General features: G+C 38.1%; 1 protein-coding gene across 1 annotated transcript; it reads right to left on the bottom strand.

The window, feature by feature from the left end:
- Nucleotides 1-356: 356 nt before the first annotated feature.
- On the bottom strand, nucleotides 357-14,256 carry stk24a (serine/threonine kinase 24a (STE20 homolog, yeast)). Its single transcript, XM_086145674.1, has 11 exons — nucleotides 13,773-14,256; nucleotides 9,892-10,122; nucleotides 6,756-6,812; nucleotides 6,497-6,605; nucleotides 5,362-5,519; nucleotides 4,619-4,804; nucleotides 4,344-4,489; nucleotides 4,107-4,239; nucleotides 3,943-4,011; nucleotides 3,680-3,816; nucleotides 357-3,435 (listed from the first exon to the last, which is right to left on the bottom strand). The coding sequence occupies exons 1-11, from the start codon at nucleotides 13,812-13,814 to the stop codon at nucleotides 3,402-3,404; spliced, it is 1,302 nt and encodes a 433-aa protein (XP_086001800.1). The 5' UTR covers nucleotides 13,815-14,256; the 3' UTR covers nucleotides 357-3,401.
- Nucleotides 14,257-14,538: the final 282 nt, after the last annotated feature.

Here is a 14,538-nt window from a genome sequence, read left to right as displayed (position 1 = left end):
TAGTCTTTTCTTCAAAGCAGACATCACTGGCGTCCTTCAGTCTTCTACACCTTTTCTTCTATCATAACAAGCCGTTTTCTCCACTGGTTCCAACCAGCTCAAACACGTTTTTTCACCTCTTCTCGATTCTCTCTGTTTCTCTGGACCGCTGATCCCATATTCTACATCTTACTCTTTAAAACATGAGCTGGAGACTATAATTGAGGACTTACTTTCACATGAGATTTAGTTGTTTCTTCAACTCTGTACAGCAAGTTACTGTGTTCATGGCATCAGTCTGATTTATTTCTAAACCTGTGTGGAGAGAAAACAACAAAAACAGACAAGAAAATAAAAACACAAGAGAAACATCAACTATGTACTGAATTTTTATTCTTTCCATAATCATATGGGAACTATCAATAAATCCAACAGCACTGTTCTGAATTAGCAAACATGTACTGGACTAGAAACGGTCAGTAATGCCACACATAATGACATGTACTTTATCTTTTTGTGATTGCTATCCAGTGTTTACTGATACGTTTACACACCAAAGCACCAAACTTAACTCCCTCAATTACATAATACTGCCTTTTTTTGGGTTATAAAAAATATGTTGATAGAATAGATAGGCCTACTTGTGCTAAGAAATTACTCCTGGCGATCACAGCGGTTTATTGCCATATGACACACACGGGTGGAAAAATGACAATAAAAACCTGGCGTGACTAGAACGTAACACTTTACCCTAGTACCACATTTTAAAATCCAAAAAGAAATCTGCAAAGTGCAACACATAAATACGTAATGCGCCATATAAGACTGGGTCGAAGGTGCAAACTATATTCAATTTGTATGGGTTGGAGGGCTTGAGTGGACAGCTGGCAAAGTATTCACACAGAACACACTGTTGGAAAACGGAAATAATTGAAGTAGCATCAGGTTACATAAGTCCATTTTCTGTCTATGCAATAGAACATTTTATTTATTATTTTCTGGCTTAGAATTTTGATCTTTCGTCATTTGTTCTTTAAAACATTGCTTGAGAAATTCCAATTCGGTAGGAGTATGCTACAACACATACTGCACATTCCTTTAAGACGGTCAGAAGTCCTAGCAGTGCCACTGGTCCGTGAACGCCTCCTGAATTAATGCTGTAATTAAGTACCTCTCATCGAGGCCTGTATGTAATTACTGCTCAAATGAAAAGGGTTTGTCTGGATTGTGATCCTGGAGATCCATCCAAACAAGATACATGGCATGACCAAATACAGGCTCCCCAGCTGTGACACTAGAGTTGGATTTGTGTGTGTGTGTGTGTGTGTGTGTGTGTGTGTGTGTGTGTATGTCCCAGATAGCATGGTCCATACCTGCAGAACCTGTGAGTCTCATGCTACTGTCTTATGGCTACTTTGTATATAGTCAAAGGCATTTATACTTGAAGTGCAATTAAAGCAGTAGGTAAGATCGGGAGGCAGTACCACTGCATCTCCTTGGAAGACTAACAGAATCGTGAGGATTTACAAGCTAGGTGATGGCACTGCTCTCTTAATGGAATGAGTGTTTACGAAAACATAGTTTAACCTAACCAATCAAACATGCACAGCAAAAAGAATGGAATGAGGCCAACAAACCAGCAATGGAAGTCCAACAAATCAGCGTAACTCAAGGCCTTGCAGAATTGGAAGTGAACACAAGAGAGCCCAGTGTTTGAAACTGGTAAAGAAATAATACTAGACTGACGAAAAGAAGTGGACACCGATGCCTGGGTATGAAAAGTGAAGCCATTGTACAACTTCTGGAAGGGAGGGGGTTCCACAGAAAATTAAAATAAAAAATGGAATTATATAGAAGTTCTGTATCTCCTTGATATGCATTCTACAGAAGTACACTTGAAGAGGAAAGGGCTTCATCTCTTTTCAATACAAACATAATTGTATGCGAAGGACAGGATAACTTGTATTCGAGTCGAGAATAGAAAAACAAAGTGTGCTGACCTTAAAAACTAGTTAAGATCTTGAAAAGGTGGCCACCAATGCTGAGTCAGGCTTATTGGTTCCTGAAGGCGGGGATTGTGCTGGTGTATGGTAAACTTCAGCGGTTGAAGTTTACTCCCTGCCGGACAAAAGCCTTCATATCATTACATATTTATTCCTCAACTAAAATACGAACCTGTGGGGACCCCCGCCAAGGAATAACTCAGAACGTGGGTTGGGTAAGATTATCTACACTTCGGTCTGTCTGACAGAAAACAGACGCTTGGAGCTCCTGTGTCTTGCTGATTTAAGTGAAGGAAGTAGACAGTGAAACTGCCGGCGACAGCTCAGCCTCATTCGAGTTGAGCCGACCGGCTATTCTCGTTTCAGCCTGAGGTCGCCGCCACGGTGGTACTGAACCATGAGAGGAGCTTTTTCAGATTATAGTCACATTTAGTTGTAAAAATTTGTGATGGCAAGCCCCCTTAGGTCTTCCAAGCACAAGAAAAAACTGATGATGTCGCAATGGCTTTGTCCACTTCTTTTATACAGTCTACAGGAACCTCTTAAGCCATTATTTTACATTCCTCAACAATATTTCAGCCACAGTGAAACTAAATATTAAAGAGATTTCAAGAAAAAAAAAAATCAATAGTATAACATGATACAGGACAGCCATTTTCTTTGACTGAATGAGTACCTAGACAGTTTTACAATTTGTGAAATCAAAGATATACAAAAGAATAAGTACAAAGGCAAGGCAATCTCATTTATGGCCATTTTAGTCTCAAAATATTTACCTCACAACCTTTATCTACAGTTTGCTTTTGGCCATTATTGTACACAGTGGTTGCATTAAAAATGCTCCATTATTTTTCATTTATACAAATTTGCTTATTTACAAGTCTGTACAACCATCCTTTTGAGCTTTTCTCATTCCTCAGCAACCCAGTCCACTTAAAACAGGATACCTGAGTTTTCAAAAAAAACAAAACAAACAAAAAAAGCTTCACACCAACCTTCATTCTCCACGGCACATTTCACAGGGTATCTTGCACAGCCGCGCGCGCACACACACACACACACACACACACACACAAGCACACTCACAGGCACACACACAGGCACAACTAAGCAACGTACCTTCTATAAAAGAATTGAGGGCAAACCTTTCATTTAGCCGCAAACTCACCAAAACCCCAAATTCAAAGAGCCCTTACAGAAAGATAGCAAACTCCACCCTCAAATTAAAACAGATGACTGTCCTGGATGGGACCCTCAGGTGGTGGTGAACCACATTAACAGACACTAAAGTAGGCCAGGATTTGCTTCAGGCAAATGAGTGATGGAGACCTTCCGGGGAGACGTCATCCTGTGGAGGTCAGATCAGATGACTGCAGCTGTTAAGGTGGCAAATTAGATCTGAGCTGGCCGTAACTCTTCTCAATGAGTGGCAGCAGCCTGAGGCAAAGAAAACCTTCAGAAAATAAGAGAAAACTCCAGGTCAATATCTACTTTGTGGAGGCTGACCTACCTTGATGTTTCAATTCATGGTCCAAGACACTGTCATTCTCTAACTTAAATGTCTGTTTATTTTAAGGAGAGTGATGACTAATGAGTAAATTCATCTGTGAAACATGTGGTTCATAGATCTAGAAATCCACCAAATATGTGGTTTAGATTTTCAGTTCAGTGCAACCTTTGGTACGCTCTTTCATTACCTCTGAAGTCTCTGCACTAATTCCGCCACGAGGGAGTCGCAGACCCCCGGATGCGTCTCCTCGGCAAGAAAAATGGCCTCCTGCAGAGCCTCTGCAGCCTCTGGCTTGCCGTTGCTTGTCTCACCCTTTGCCTTTAACTGTGACAGTGAAAGCTTCTTAGAAAACATGAACGGTCTGGAAAAATTGCTCTTTAATAATGAAATAGGAATACTGTCTTATAGAATATCTAATATGTAATCTTCCTTTTTTAAAAAAGTGATTACCTCTGAGAATAATGGTGAGAAGATTGTTGATAAGCTCTGTGACAAAGGCCTCTTTGGACTGTCTTGCTCCTGGCGAAAGAGATTTGAAATAATGAAGCAAAGGCAATAAGCAACATTTACCTGCTCGTTTCTTGTTTGTGCTCTGCAAAGATGCATAGTCCTACCAGTTTTCTTTCAAGCTCCACTGGCTGAACGGCTCCGTTCTGAATCTTTTTCAGGTCCTTCTCCCTGATGGTGTTGAAGATCCAGTCATCATTGCTGGAATCATCGCCTCCTGATGCTTGGCCTTGAGGCTCCCTTTAATAAAAAAGATCAGACGCATAACCGATCCAGATGTTGCTATATTGAGCCCGAGTGTGAATTTTCACTGAACCAGGTGGTGATGGATTCAGACAACTTACTCATCAGACTCCTCGGAGCTGGAATCGTCCCGAGATTGCTCCGCTTTCCACCTCTTGTATCTGTCGATTAACTCTGTCAGATAGGACGTCTTTTTGGCATGCCTTACAATCAACTTATGTTTTAACAGTTCTTTGGCAGTTGGCCTCTAAAAAAAAACCCAAAACAAACAAACAAGAATAACCTGAGGGTGAATATTAAACCACAGCATGACTATTATGTTAATAGTAGATAAGTATCAATTAATAATGGCATACATGTAAATCTTTAAACTTACAAAACTAGGCTCCTTGTTCAAGCAGGCCTCAACAAATTCTTTAAGTGGTTTGCTGTAGTTTCCTTCCAGTGTGGGTGGATTGTTCTTTGGGATGAGGAATAATACCTTCATGGGATGGAGCTCTGAGTGGGGCGGCTCTCCTTTAGCCAGTTCTATTGCGGTTATTCCCAACGACCATATGTCTGCCTATACAATTAAAGTGGTTTGATTACAACAAAAATATTGTACATTATTTTCAAACTAACTAAAATGTTCTGCTTTTCATGTTTTAGTGTCATTATTACTTTACTGGCCATCATTTTGACATTTTTATTCTAAGATACAAACCATGCAGAGTTACTAAATATAACCATGTAATATTGACGTTTCATGTATTCAGGCCCACTCCATGAGATCACTGTCTCAATAAATCCGCTGTCACAGTCAACGGAATACAGAGCACTTGATTGTGTTTATTTGACATGTGCAACGGATGAGTGCGGGAAAAATATTTTCAGCATTTCAGTTTCCTTAGTCCTCTGTGCCGTCATGAAGCCACAGGCCAATTGTGAAAATAGAAAAACGCCCACTACTCCAGATGTTCAGTCTAACTCCATAGCTCACAGCAAACCGCAGTGATTCAGCTGCCAGCATCTCTGAACATTTGCCAGTGTCTCATGGTGCCTTTTACATTGAGAGTTTGTTTGTTATGGTCCAAATCATATTTGTTAACAACCATTATAAAAACAGAATAAAACTCTCACCTTTGAATCGTAGGCAGATTGCTTTATGACTTCAGGCGCCATCCAGAAAGGCGTACCAACAAACGTATTTCTCTTAATCTGGGTGTCTGTCAGCTGACCTGCCACGCCGAAGTCTGCCAACTTTACATCACCTTGCTCTGACAGCAAAACATTTGCCGCTGAAACAACAGGAGGGGGTTGAGCATACAACAGAGTGCATGATTCACTTCGCTTTTAAATAATTAAAAAACAACCTACATTTAAATCAACTTTTAGCATTTCGGGCATGGAAAAAAAATGCTGTCTTCGCTCCTCATGTGTTCAACCATTTCAGTAATACCATTCAGTATTCAGCTACCATTCGCTTCAGCACATTTACAGCTATTATCTGCATGCATTTAAAGACACCAGATGTGTAGATATTGTTCTAACATAAGAAATGACACAAGCACATAACAAAAAAGGATGCCATATGGTTGTGATTGTAGGAGCATTTTATGCCACCATACATTATTAATTGAAACAGTGTAATAAATGAAAAATGTTTATAAATATTTAATTCTTGGGGATATTCTGACTGTACCGACACAAAAAAAAAAAAAAAAAAAAATCAAAATTTTGAAAAATGGTCTCCAGCATTTGCATTGAAGTATGGCTCAGGATTACTTATTTGATCTGTAAATATTTTGGGTTCAGTCAGCAGTTGAGATCAAGTGAATGTACATATTCGAACTTAGCATTTACACTACAAGTCTTTATGTTCAACTCCTGTTTTGTTCCTTAAGTTAGATCTTTTCTACTCCTTGCTTGTATTTACTTGTAACAAACACACACTCCAACCTGTTTTTTGCATTCAAACTTGTTTATTTTTTTAATTTCACTGCTGAAAAACAGAAAGCAGATGAGGTCATATTGAAATAGAGGTGAAAGAAATTGCGGCACTATTTGCAATGGTTGTAGATGAAAGAAATGAGAATAAAAATACAAATCAATCTAAGTCCAGTTACAACATACATCTAAGACATGTATGTGTATTTTTTCAAGGACGGAACCTCTGAGCCACAGTGTAGAGAACAGTTCAAAATAGGGCAACAATTATTATGACATACTTATTGTCAAACAATGTCTTATTGTCATCATATTTTAACAGCCTTACCTTTAATATCTCTGTGGATTTTCTTTTCCGAGTGCAGATACTCAAGCCCCTTTAAGATTTCTCTCAGAATTGTCGCTATCTGAGTTTCATCAAGGGCCCCTGGCTCTAGCTAGAGAAACACATTCGTTACATAGTTTCAGGTGACTTCAGGCTTCACTTTGACAAACCGACAGACTTTATGTCAAATTCAAAACCATGAGCACTTATCATCAATCATACTTTTTGAAAAGCATTTGTTTGTTAAACTAATGAAACTTACCAAATCAAGAGCTGATCCTCCACCCAAATATTCCATTATAATCCATAATTTGGTGCCCTGGAAATAAAGCAGTAGATCAGCTTACAAAATGCTTAAAGTTAAGTTTGTTTTATTATCACAGTCACGTTCTACTGCCTGAATAATGATAAAAGCACAATTTCAAATATCAAATTGTCAATATTCCCGCCCATAGAACGCCAAAAATATATACAACAATGTAAGAAGCCTACTGATAATATGAAGACATAAAAGGTTTTATTTTTAAGTCTTGTTTTGAGGTAGACAGAGACACATGCTGCACAGTCACACTTGCATTGTCTGAAATAACGAATACATCTCAGCTGTCTGTTCGAGCGCAGCTTAAAAACATTGGGCAGCTTTCTGCACAAGTGCATATTTTCATGCAAATACACAAAACACCATCTGTCCCTGTGAGCTGCCATTTCCAGGTGTGTGAGTGTGCACTCGTGCACGCCCACGCAGGAGATGCAAAACATACTTGGATACTTCTGGATTCCACTAATACCTTTTAAACTCATGTATAAGCTCTGTTGGAATTCAGTTGTGTGTCGAGAGGAACTCTTGGCTCCCTTTTCTCACAATTTGCTTTTAAATTACACCATTGGAAAGCTTGAGCGGCCTGAAAAAAATAAATCAATACTAATACGATTTCATGGTTATTTCATTTTTTGGCTGTTTTTTTGCTTTTTGGCAAAGGATATAAATCATATAAATCACCAAGAAATTGGCGACAATTTTCCAGAAGATTAATTGAGCAACCTATCTCGAACACTGACTTATTGGACATATCACAATCACATTTAGAAAGGAAGATATCAAAATTAAAACTTTAAAAGCACTGAAAGTGGGATTATTTTAAAAGTAATTTGCAAAAGCTGGTGAGGGTTTATGGATAACCAGAAAAGGCCTCTGAAGATTAAGACATCCTTTTTTGAACCACACACGCTAAACCTGCCCCTTAAAATACACAGTATTTCATTGTTATCTCTCACTCACACCTGTGGCTGTCACCAGTGCTTCTGATATTCATCAAATATACAGCTATGGGTGTTGCCACGTTCAACAGTTGAAAACCCTTAAAACACTTTGGGCTTTGGCCTGAAAAACCTACAGATCCACTAAAAGCTTATTTGTGTTGCTATTGTACTAGATAGGAGTTGGGATCAACAACAATGTCTTTCAAGTTTTCTAACATCAGCAATGTGCATAAAAATGGCATAAGGAACTCTTTTTCCTTGCACACCAGACAGGCCATAAATTTCTCCTTCAGACAACAGCAAAATTGAACTAATGGACCATTACTTTTCTATGTGCTGCTTTGAAGTAGAATCATAGAGACTACTAATCGAAGCACTATTAAATACGGGAATAAACCATAATTCCTAACTATTGCAAATTTTCACACAGAGTGATGATATGCAGTAAGTTAAGAGGCTGACTGAAACTTAACAACATTAAAAGGCCAATAAAATTAAGAGTTATCCCGAGTAAAACCCATGATTGAAAATTGCCCAAGGTTTTGTTTTTTTTACTTTAATGTCTTCAAAAATGAACCTTGAAATGTAAATTAGGCAACTAAGACACAGCATTAAGAAAATGTCTTGAAAGTGGTTATTGAATGAATAAATCGAACATTCAGAGGATTGGTTGACTAAGGATGACAGATAAATTATTGAAAAAATGTGGTTACAGGTAAAATTTCCAGAGGTTATTTGTTTAATGTGAAAGACTTCTTGCTGGTTTATCATATAATTCTTGTTTACTTTTAAGTAAATTCTTGCCTTCTTTTAAAATTATTTCATTCCAGGGGGGATTTCATAAAAAGTATAGGTCGTGTGATGACTGTTTTAGGCAGTTTTAGGCAAAAAAAAGAATATATACACACATGCACACATTCTTCGGTATAGTGTGCTGGTGGAGCGGCGCCAGGACGGGTGGGGTAATAGGCTCGATAAGATGGTGAGGAAAGAGCGCTCGGTGATGGGACTGAACCTGGACCATCTTCAATCAGTGGCAGTGGGGAGGGTAAAGGACAAACTGGGAGCTATCCTGGATAATCCGTCCCACCCCCTGCATGATGAGCTGTGGCTGATGTGCAGCTCCTTCAGCCAATGGTTCGTCTCACCCCGGTGCAGAACTGAATGCTTCAGATGCTCCTTTGTGCCCACGGCCACCAGACTGTACAACAGCAGTCTGGACGGCACACAGCTCTGACTGGCCCGAGTACACCTATGCTGCTTCCACAATGCCACAATCTCACTACCCTACCCCATTCACTACCTCACCCATTCACCTCATATCCTAACTGTTGTCTCTCTTATCCTTGTTTGTCCCAGCCTGCACACATCCTGCCTATTTTTGTTTGTTTATCTTATTTATTGCTATTTATTTTTGTCTGTCTATATTGTTGTTTCATTCTAGTTCTATATTTTTCACCCTCACTGTTCCTTGATGTTTCCCATTGTCATTCCTGAAGTTGTTGTTACTGTTGGTGTCCATTTATCTGCTGCCTATCTATTTGTGGATTTTTTTTGTCTTGCTATCGTCTGTATTCTTCCTTTCTATTTATATTTATGCCTTTTTTTGACATTAGCATAATAACTGTTACGCTGCTGTGACAGAGGAATTTCCCCTATGGGGATCAATGAAGTATATCTTATCTATCTAATTACATATGCGTGTGTTTTTGTGTTTGTGTATGTGTATTAGCACTGCAAAGCAAATTATCCTTTCATAGTACTCTTAAAGACTACACTGATATGACATTGATATTCATGATTCTCTATTTTGCGTGTTAAGCATGAACCTGATACCTGAAATATTTATCCAGTATTGACTGAAACACCCGAATAGGGAAAATGGTACTTTGATGGTGACATTCTTTATCCAAGCGTGCAGAAAAATTCTCGCAGAGGCCCAAAAACAATCAATGCCAAAATACTGACTACTAATGTGTTTTTATTTCTGTTTTTCTTCTGCTATCTGTGCCATAGTCCAAGGGTAATACTTGCCTGCATGAATTATTGATTGATCTTCACTTATATGCGGGACAGAATATCGACATGTGCAACATGTAGAGCATTAACCACAACAAATTCAATAGAAGCTAGCTTACCTTGAGATAGGATCCAAAGTACTTGGTGATAAAGGGACTGTCACACTGACTCAGAACGGTGATTTCCTGTTGAATGTCTTCGATTTCATCCTCTGCTTCTTCCAGATCAATAATTTTAATGGCCACTACTTTCTGAGTCCGATTGTCGATGCCTTTAAACACTTCACCAAAAGAACCTTTCCCTATTCTCTCCATCTTGGTAAAAAGCTCCTCTGGATCAGCTTTGAAATTCTGTGTGAAACACACCCAAAGGAAGGAGAGAGAACAGAGCGTGGTTTATAAATGAGGTGGCAGTCATTCTGAAGTATAATTCAATGAGCAAGTTTGAAAATATCATCCACGCACAGGAAAAAAACAACACAACCACCACCAATATTATCATATTCAGATATGCAACTATCAAGTATTGACAGTGGATATAACTGCTTGATTCAAAAAGACATCTTCTATGGCATGACAATGTGGTTGTTATACTGAACTTCATTCTAGACTTGTTTTTTTTTGTTTTATATTTACTTAGTCACATTTTAATGCAAATCATGACTTGGTGTATCATCAAATCTATTTTCATGACCTTGTAACTATTATTAAAGATGTATTTATTGTTCTTATTTGATGAGGAATTTTGTTTAAAAATGGGAATAAAAAAAGATGGCTTGATGTGCTCCTTGTTACAATACTTCATATTATTCTCTCAACTTTTGATGTTACATTGCTTGTGTTTGTTCAATTACTCAATAACGAGAGATCAACATTTCTATCCACTCCTAGGAGAAAAGTACAGTTAAAAAGAAATATATGCAGCAAAATCCTGCAACTGTAAGCCTTAGACCTTTTAACTATAAGTTTTGTGACATAGAATACATACATTTTGCTAATCCATAAAACTTTGACATCAGAGAAGGTGGAACAACATTCATTCACCTGAGCATGAAAAATGGCATGTGCAGTTTATCTTCTCCAATTAAAGAATGTTGTCAAGTAGCCATTTTGGAAGTTACCAACAATGCAGAAACTAATAACTTGTAATTAGTTTCACAATCATTATGTCCAAATACAGGCTTATTAATGTGTCTAATGGTTTTTACAGTGTACTTGTCCCCTGTTTAGAAAGTGACAGTAACAAGGCAGCTCCAATCTCCACTCTACTGCTCAGCTAGGTGGTAACATGCCATCAGTCCACTGCAGTTTTTCTTATGGTGGTCTTCAGATCACACTGTGCTCAAGGATTCATTTTATCAATTTCCTAAATTCAAGCATAGTGGCATTCAAATCTCACTATATACACTGGAACAAGAGACTAAATACTGTAGCCCAAAAGTGTTCATGTCTGCTCTGAATTTTAGATGTAAGAGAAGATTCAATCGGGGTAACAAATATGTAACTGAGGCTTTGTGCCCCCATAAACACTTTCCAGAAACTGAAAGAGGAGAGGTCATAGTTTAGGACCTATTGACTGATGTAAGTAGCTTGTTTCCCCATGGAGCAACAGGAGAGGAATAAACGGTCTTCTCGTTTGCCAGTTCACTTTTTGTGAACAGTACATAGCAATGCTCTAAACTCATAAACTTCAAAAGATGTAAAGTGTACTGAAAGTTCTATGGATATGGAAATTGGTGCATGGATTAGTTTTTTTGTGGCTTTGTGACACTAAATAATTATACTTATGTGATACTTTATATCAGAGAAAATGAGGCACTTCAGTCCAAAGCTTAATTTACCTGGCAACCCAAACTTATAATGGTGGTCGGTTGGCTCAGAAAGCACATTGCTTTTGAGTCTCCCAAGACAATAGTTTCCCGTAAATGTGCTAATGCATGCTGTTCAAACCTTTATGGAAGGGAAGATGAATAAGCTGCTGCTCTTTGAAAAAGTGGCGTGGGGGGGAGAGGGGGCAGCTGAATTTGATAGCAATGGGTCTTTACAACAAAGACTGAAAGACAGAGCAATGCAGAATAAAACCGAGTAGAAACAACACTACAAAAAACTGTCATAACACCAGTGAAGTCACTCATCCAGGTGAAAATCATAACGTGGAGTTGGACCTCTGTAAAAACAATGGGAAAGACAACAAGGGCACTATGACCACAGACTACACATGATGGGAATGTACTTGCCATATCCACAGTCAGCAGGTTTACTGCGACAACTAAAGCTGCCTGAACCTCAATCTAAAAGCATGCATTTGATGCTCTCCCATCTGCAACACTAAAACTGTGTAGTCTAGGGTCATCCAAGCACCAAACCCTGAGAACTCACTGCTAGCCCTCCTACTCCTTATGCTAGTCTACAATTTAACCTGCAGACATGGGTCAGATTTTGCCTTGAAAACCCATATTTGCCTGAATAAGTGCTCAAAATTCAGTAGAAAGTGCTATGATATTCAGAATTTATTCAAGAAAAGTGCGCTGACAACACTTTTTCAATTTCTGCTTGTGTTTCCTGACTGCCAGATTGGTAGCCAACTGATCTTGAATTGAATAAACTGTAAAATAACATTGACATTTGTGCCATTTAATTTTTCGTGTCTTTAGAAACACAGTCATACAAAAATATCAGTGACTTAAGAACTGTCGTCATTAATACTCCAATTCCCGACTTTATTTAGGTAATGAATTTAGTAGCCTCAGTTATCAAAGAAATTTCTTTAAACGGTATAAAAGTTCAGTGCCAAGCTACACATTGTCAGCAGTTACACACAATAAAACCAAGTAAATCAAATGATACTAAATAAAGTATCCAGTACATGCTCATTGAGTCTTACTAAGATTGCAACTCCCTCTCCCCAAGTGACAGGCCCCACCTCTACTTCTTTTGCTTCAAAAGTTCTTGTGCATAAAAACATATTTGCATTTAACTTAAATCAGCCTTGCTAGCATCACATTTTAGAAAGAATTGCCAGTCACCAGCTTAATGAAAGCTTTATATTCTGGACCCAATCTTCTCTTTCAACATCCAAGAAACACTCAAGTTGCCCTAGTGCCCCAGTGTTAGACCAAATTTCGCTTTAAATATAATTTATATATATATATACTTTACTTTAGATATACTAATTTTGAGTCATCTCCCAAAAGACAAAGCTGAAGAGTTACCGCTAGTAATTTTTTAGCCATTTACTTTTGTTTCCAATCACTTTTTACCTGATAGCAGGAACTAAAAAGCAGTCACAACAGTTGCAAATTTCTTGACTGCCAATAATCTTGGAAATAACAATAATCTTGCCAATCTTGAAGGAATAAGCTATAGTAACCTTAATTAATTTTAGACCTTCTTAACATTGAACATCTTTGCAGAGTCAGTTAGTTAAATAAGATGCAAGTAGAGACCATCTCTAGGTCCTTAATACATTTCCAACTATTTTATTGACCCAGGGAATGAATATATTAATCACAAAAAAATGATCTTATTTTGCTGTGCAATATTAATCAACTACAAGAAACAATCATTGTCGATTCAAAAGACACTAAACTGTCATTCTGTTATTACATTTTTTAAAACAACCAACATATTGGACTACACTCATATTTCATCTGGGTTTGGAGAACTAAGAACCATAATTATAAACATTCACTGAAGAGATTACTGAGTGAAAAGCTAATCTGACATGACATTGAGTTATCTAAGAATTAGACAGCCACTTTAATGGAGTACATGACAAATTATAACAAAATAAGTTCAGATACCGAATATCGACTGAGACAATGTACTTATATTGATGTTATGCAGCAAGTTTAAAAATAGTTGGTGCCAAGCAGCTAACTTCAATTTCGGACTTGGAAAGGAAAGGTTGAACAAAATTCAGCGAAAATTTTCAAAAAAAATTATATGAACATGAACTTGAATCTGCGTCAATAAAACAGTAAAAGAGTATTTTCACTTACCTGAATCCCCGGCAGCCCACTCTGAATAGGGGAGTGAGCCATGGCGTCAGATCAGCAAAAATGACGCTTTTCTACTTATTTCGCAGCTTTCCTCGTTGTCTATTAGTTTCGCCGACCCCTTATCAGGTCGACTTATTCCGCACTGCAAACTGGTGACAGTTGCGGTATTTAGGAGATGAAATTTTCTCGGTTTAAGAAATCCGCTGGACTAATCGGCGTCTACTTCGAGATGCCTGCCTGCTTTCCGCAGTTAGCTAACGTTAGCTAGGCTAGCTACTTTAGCGACCAGTTAGCAAACAATTTGAGCGAGTGAAATATTGAGATTTCAGAGGATCAATGCATTCACTCCAGACATCTATGAAATCTTACCAACCGTAAGATTGAGGAAAGATTTCAAGCATTCGCAAATATCAAATAAATGCACACTGTTGTATAGTTCTATCGCTTGTTGTTCTATTCTCTCATCACTTTTCTGTCTCGCCCGGCGCCATCTTGGTTAATGTCATTTTCATTTTCCAGACCACCAATCAGATCAAAGAACAGTGGACGGTGCTCCTGTCGTCATTCGGTTTCCTTTGAGAAGACAACACTGAAGTAGAACTTCTACATTTGGCAAGTAATCAACTAAAGCAGCAGTAAAAAAGCCAATATATACTATATTTAATATGAAACTAAGTTTAAACATATGAAATTAAAGGGATGCTATCGTTTTTTACCTTTTCTACCTAATCCTACCATGAATTGTATCGTTATTGATGAAATTATG

The sequence above is a fragment of the Fistularia commersonii genome, chromosome 4 (assembly GCF_037954325.1).
Source record: "Fistularia commersonii isolate RoL2024-O1a breed Wild chromosome 4, RoL_Fcom_v1.0, whole genome shotgun sequence".
NCBI lineage: Eukaryota > Metazoa > Chordata > Actinopteri > Syngnathiformes > Fistulariidae > Fistularia > Fistularia commersonii.
This window is presented reverse-complemented; position numbering and strand designations above follow the sequence as displayed.

Bases quoted from the DNA above. Each gene is read 5' to 3' on its own strand.
- stk24a (XM_086145674.1), bottom strand. From the start codon at position 13,814: ATGGCTCACTCCCCTATTCAGAGTGGGCTGCCGGGGATTCAG. The intron at 6,606-6,755 runs GTAAGTTTCATT...GTGTTTCTCTAG, and splicing joins GAGGATCAGCTCTTGATTTG to CTAGAGCCAGGGGCCCTTGA. The intron at 4,012-4,106 runs GTAGGACTATGC...CTCTTTCGCCAG, and splicing joins TGGAGCTTGAAAGAAAACTG to GAGCAAGACAGTCCAAAGAG.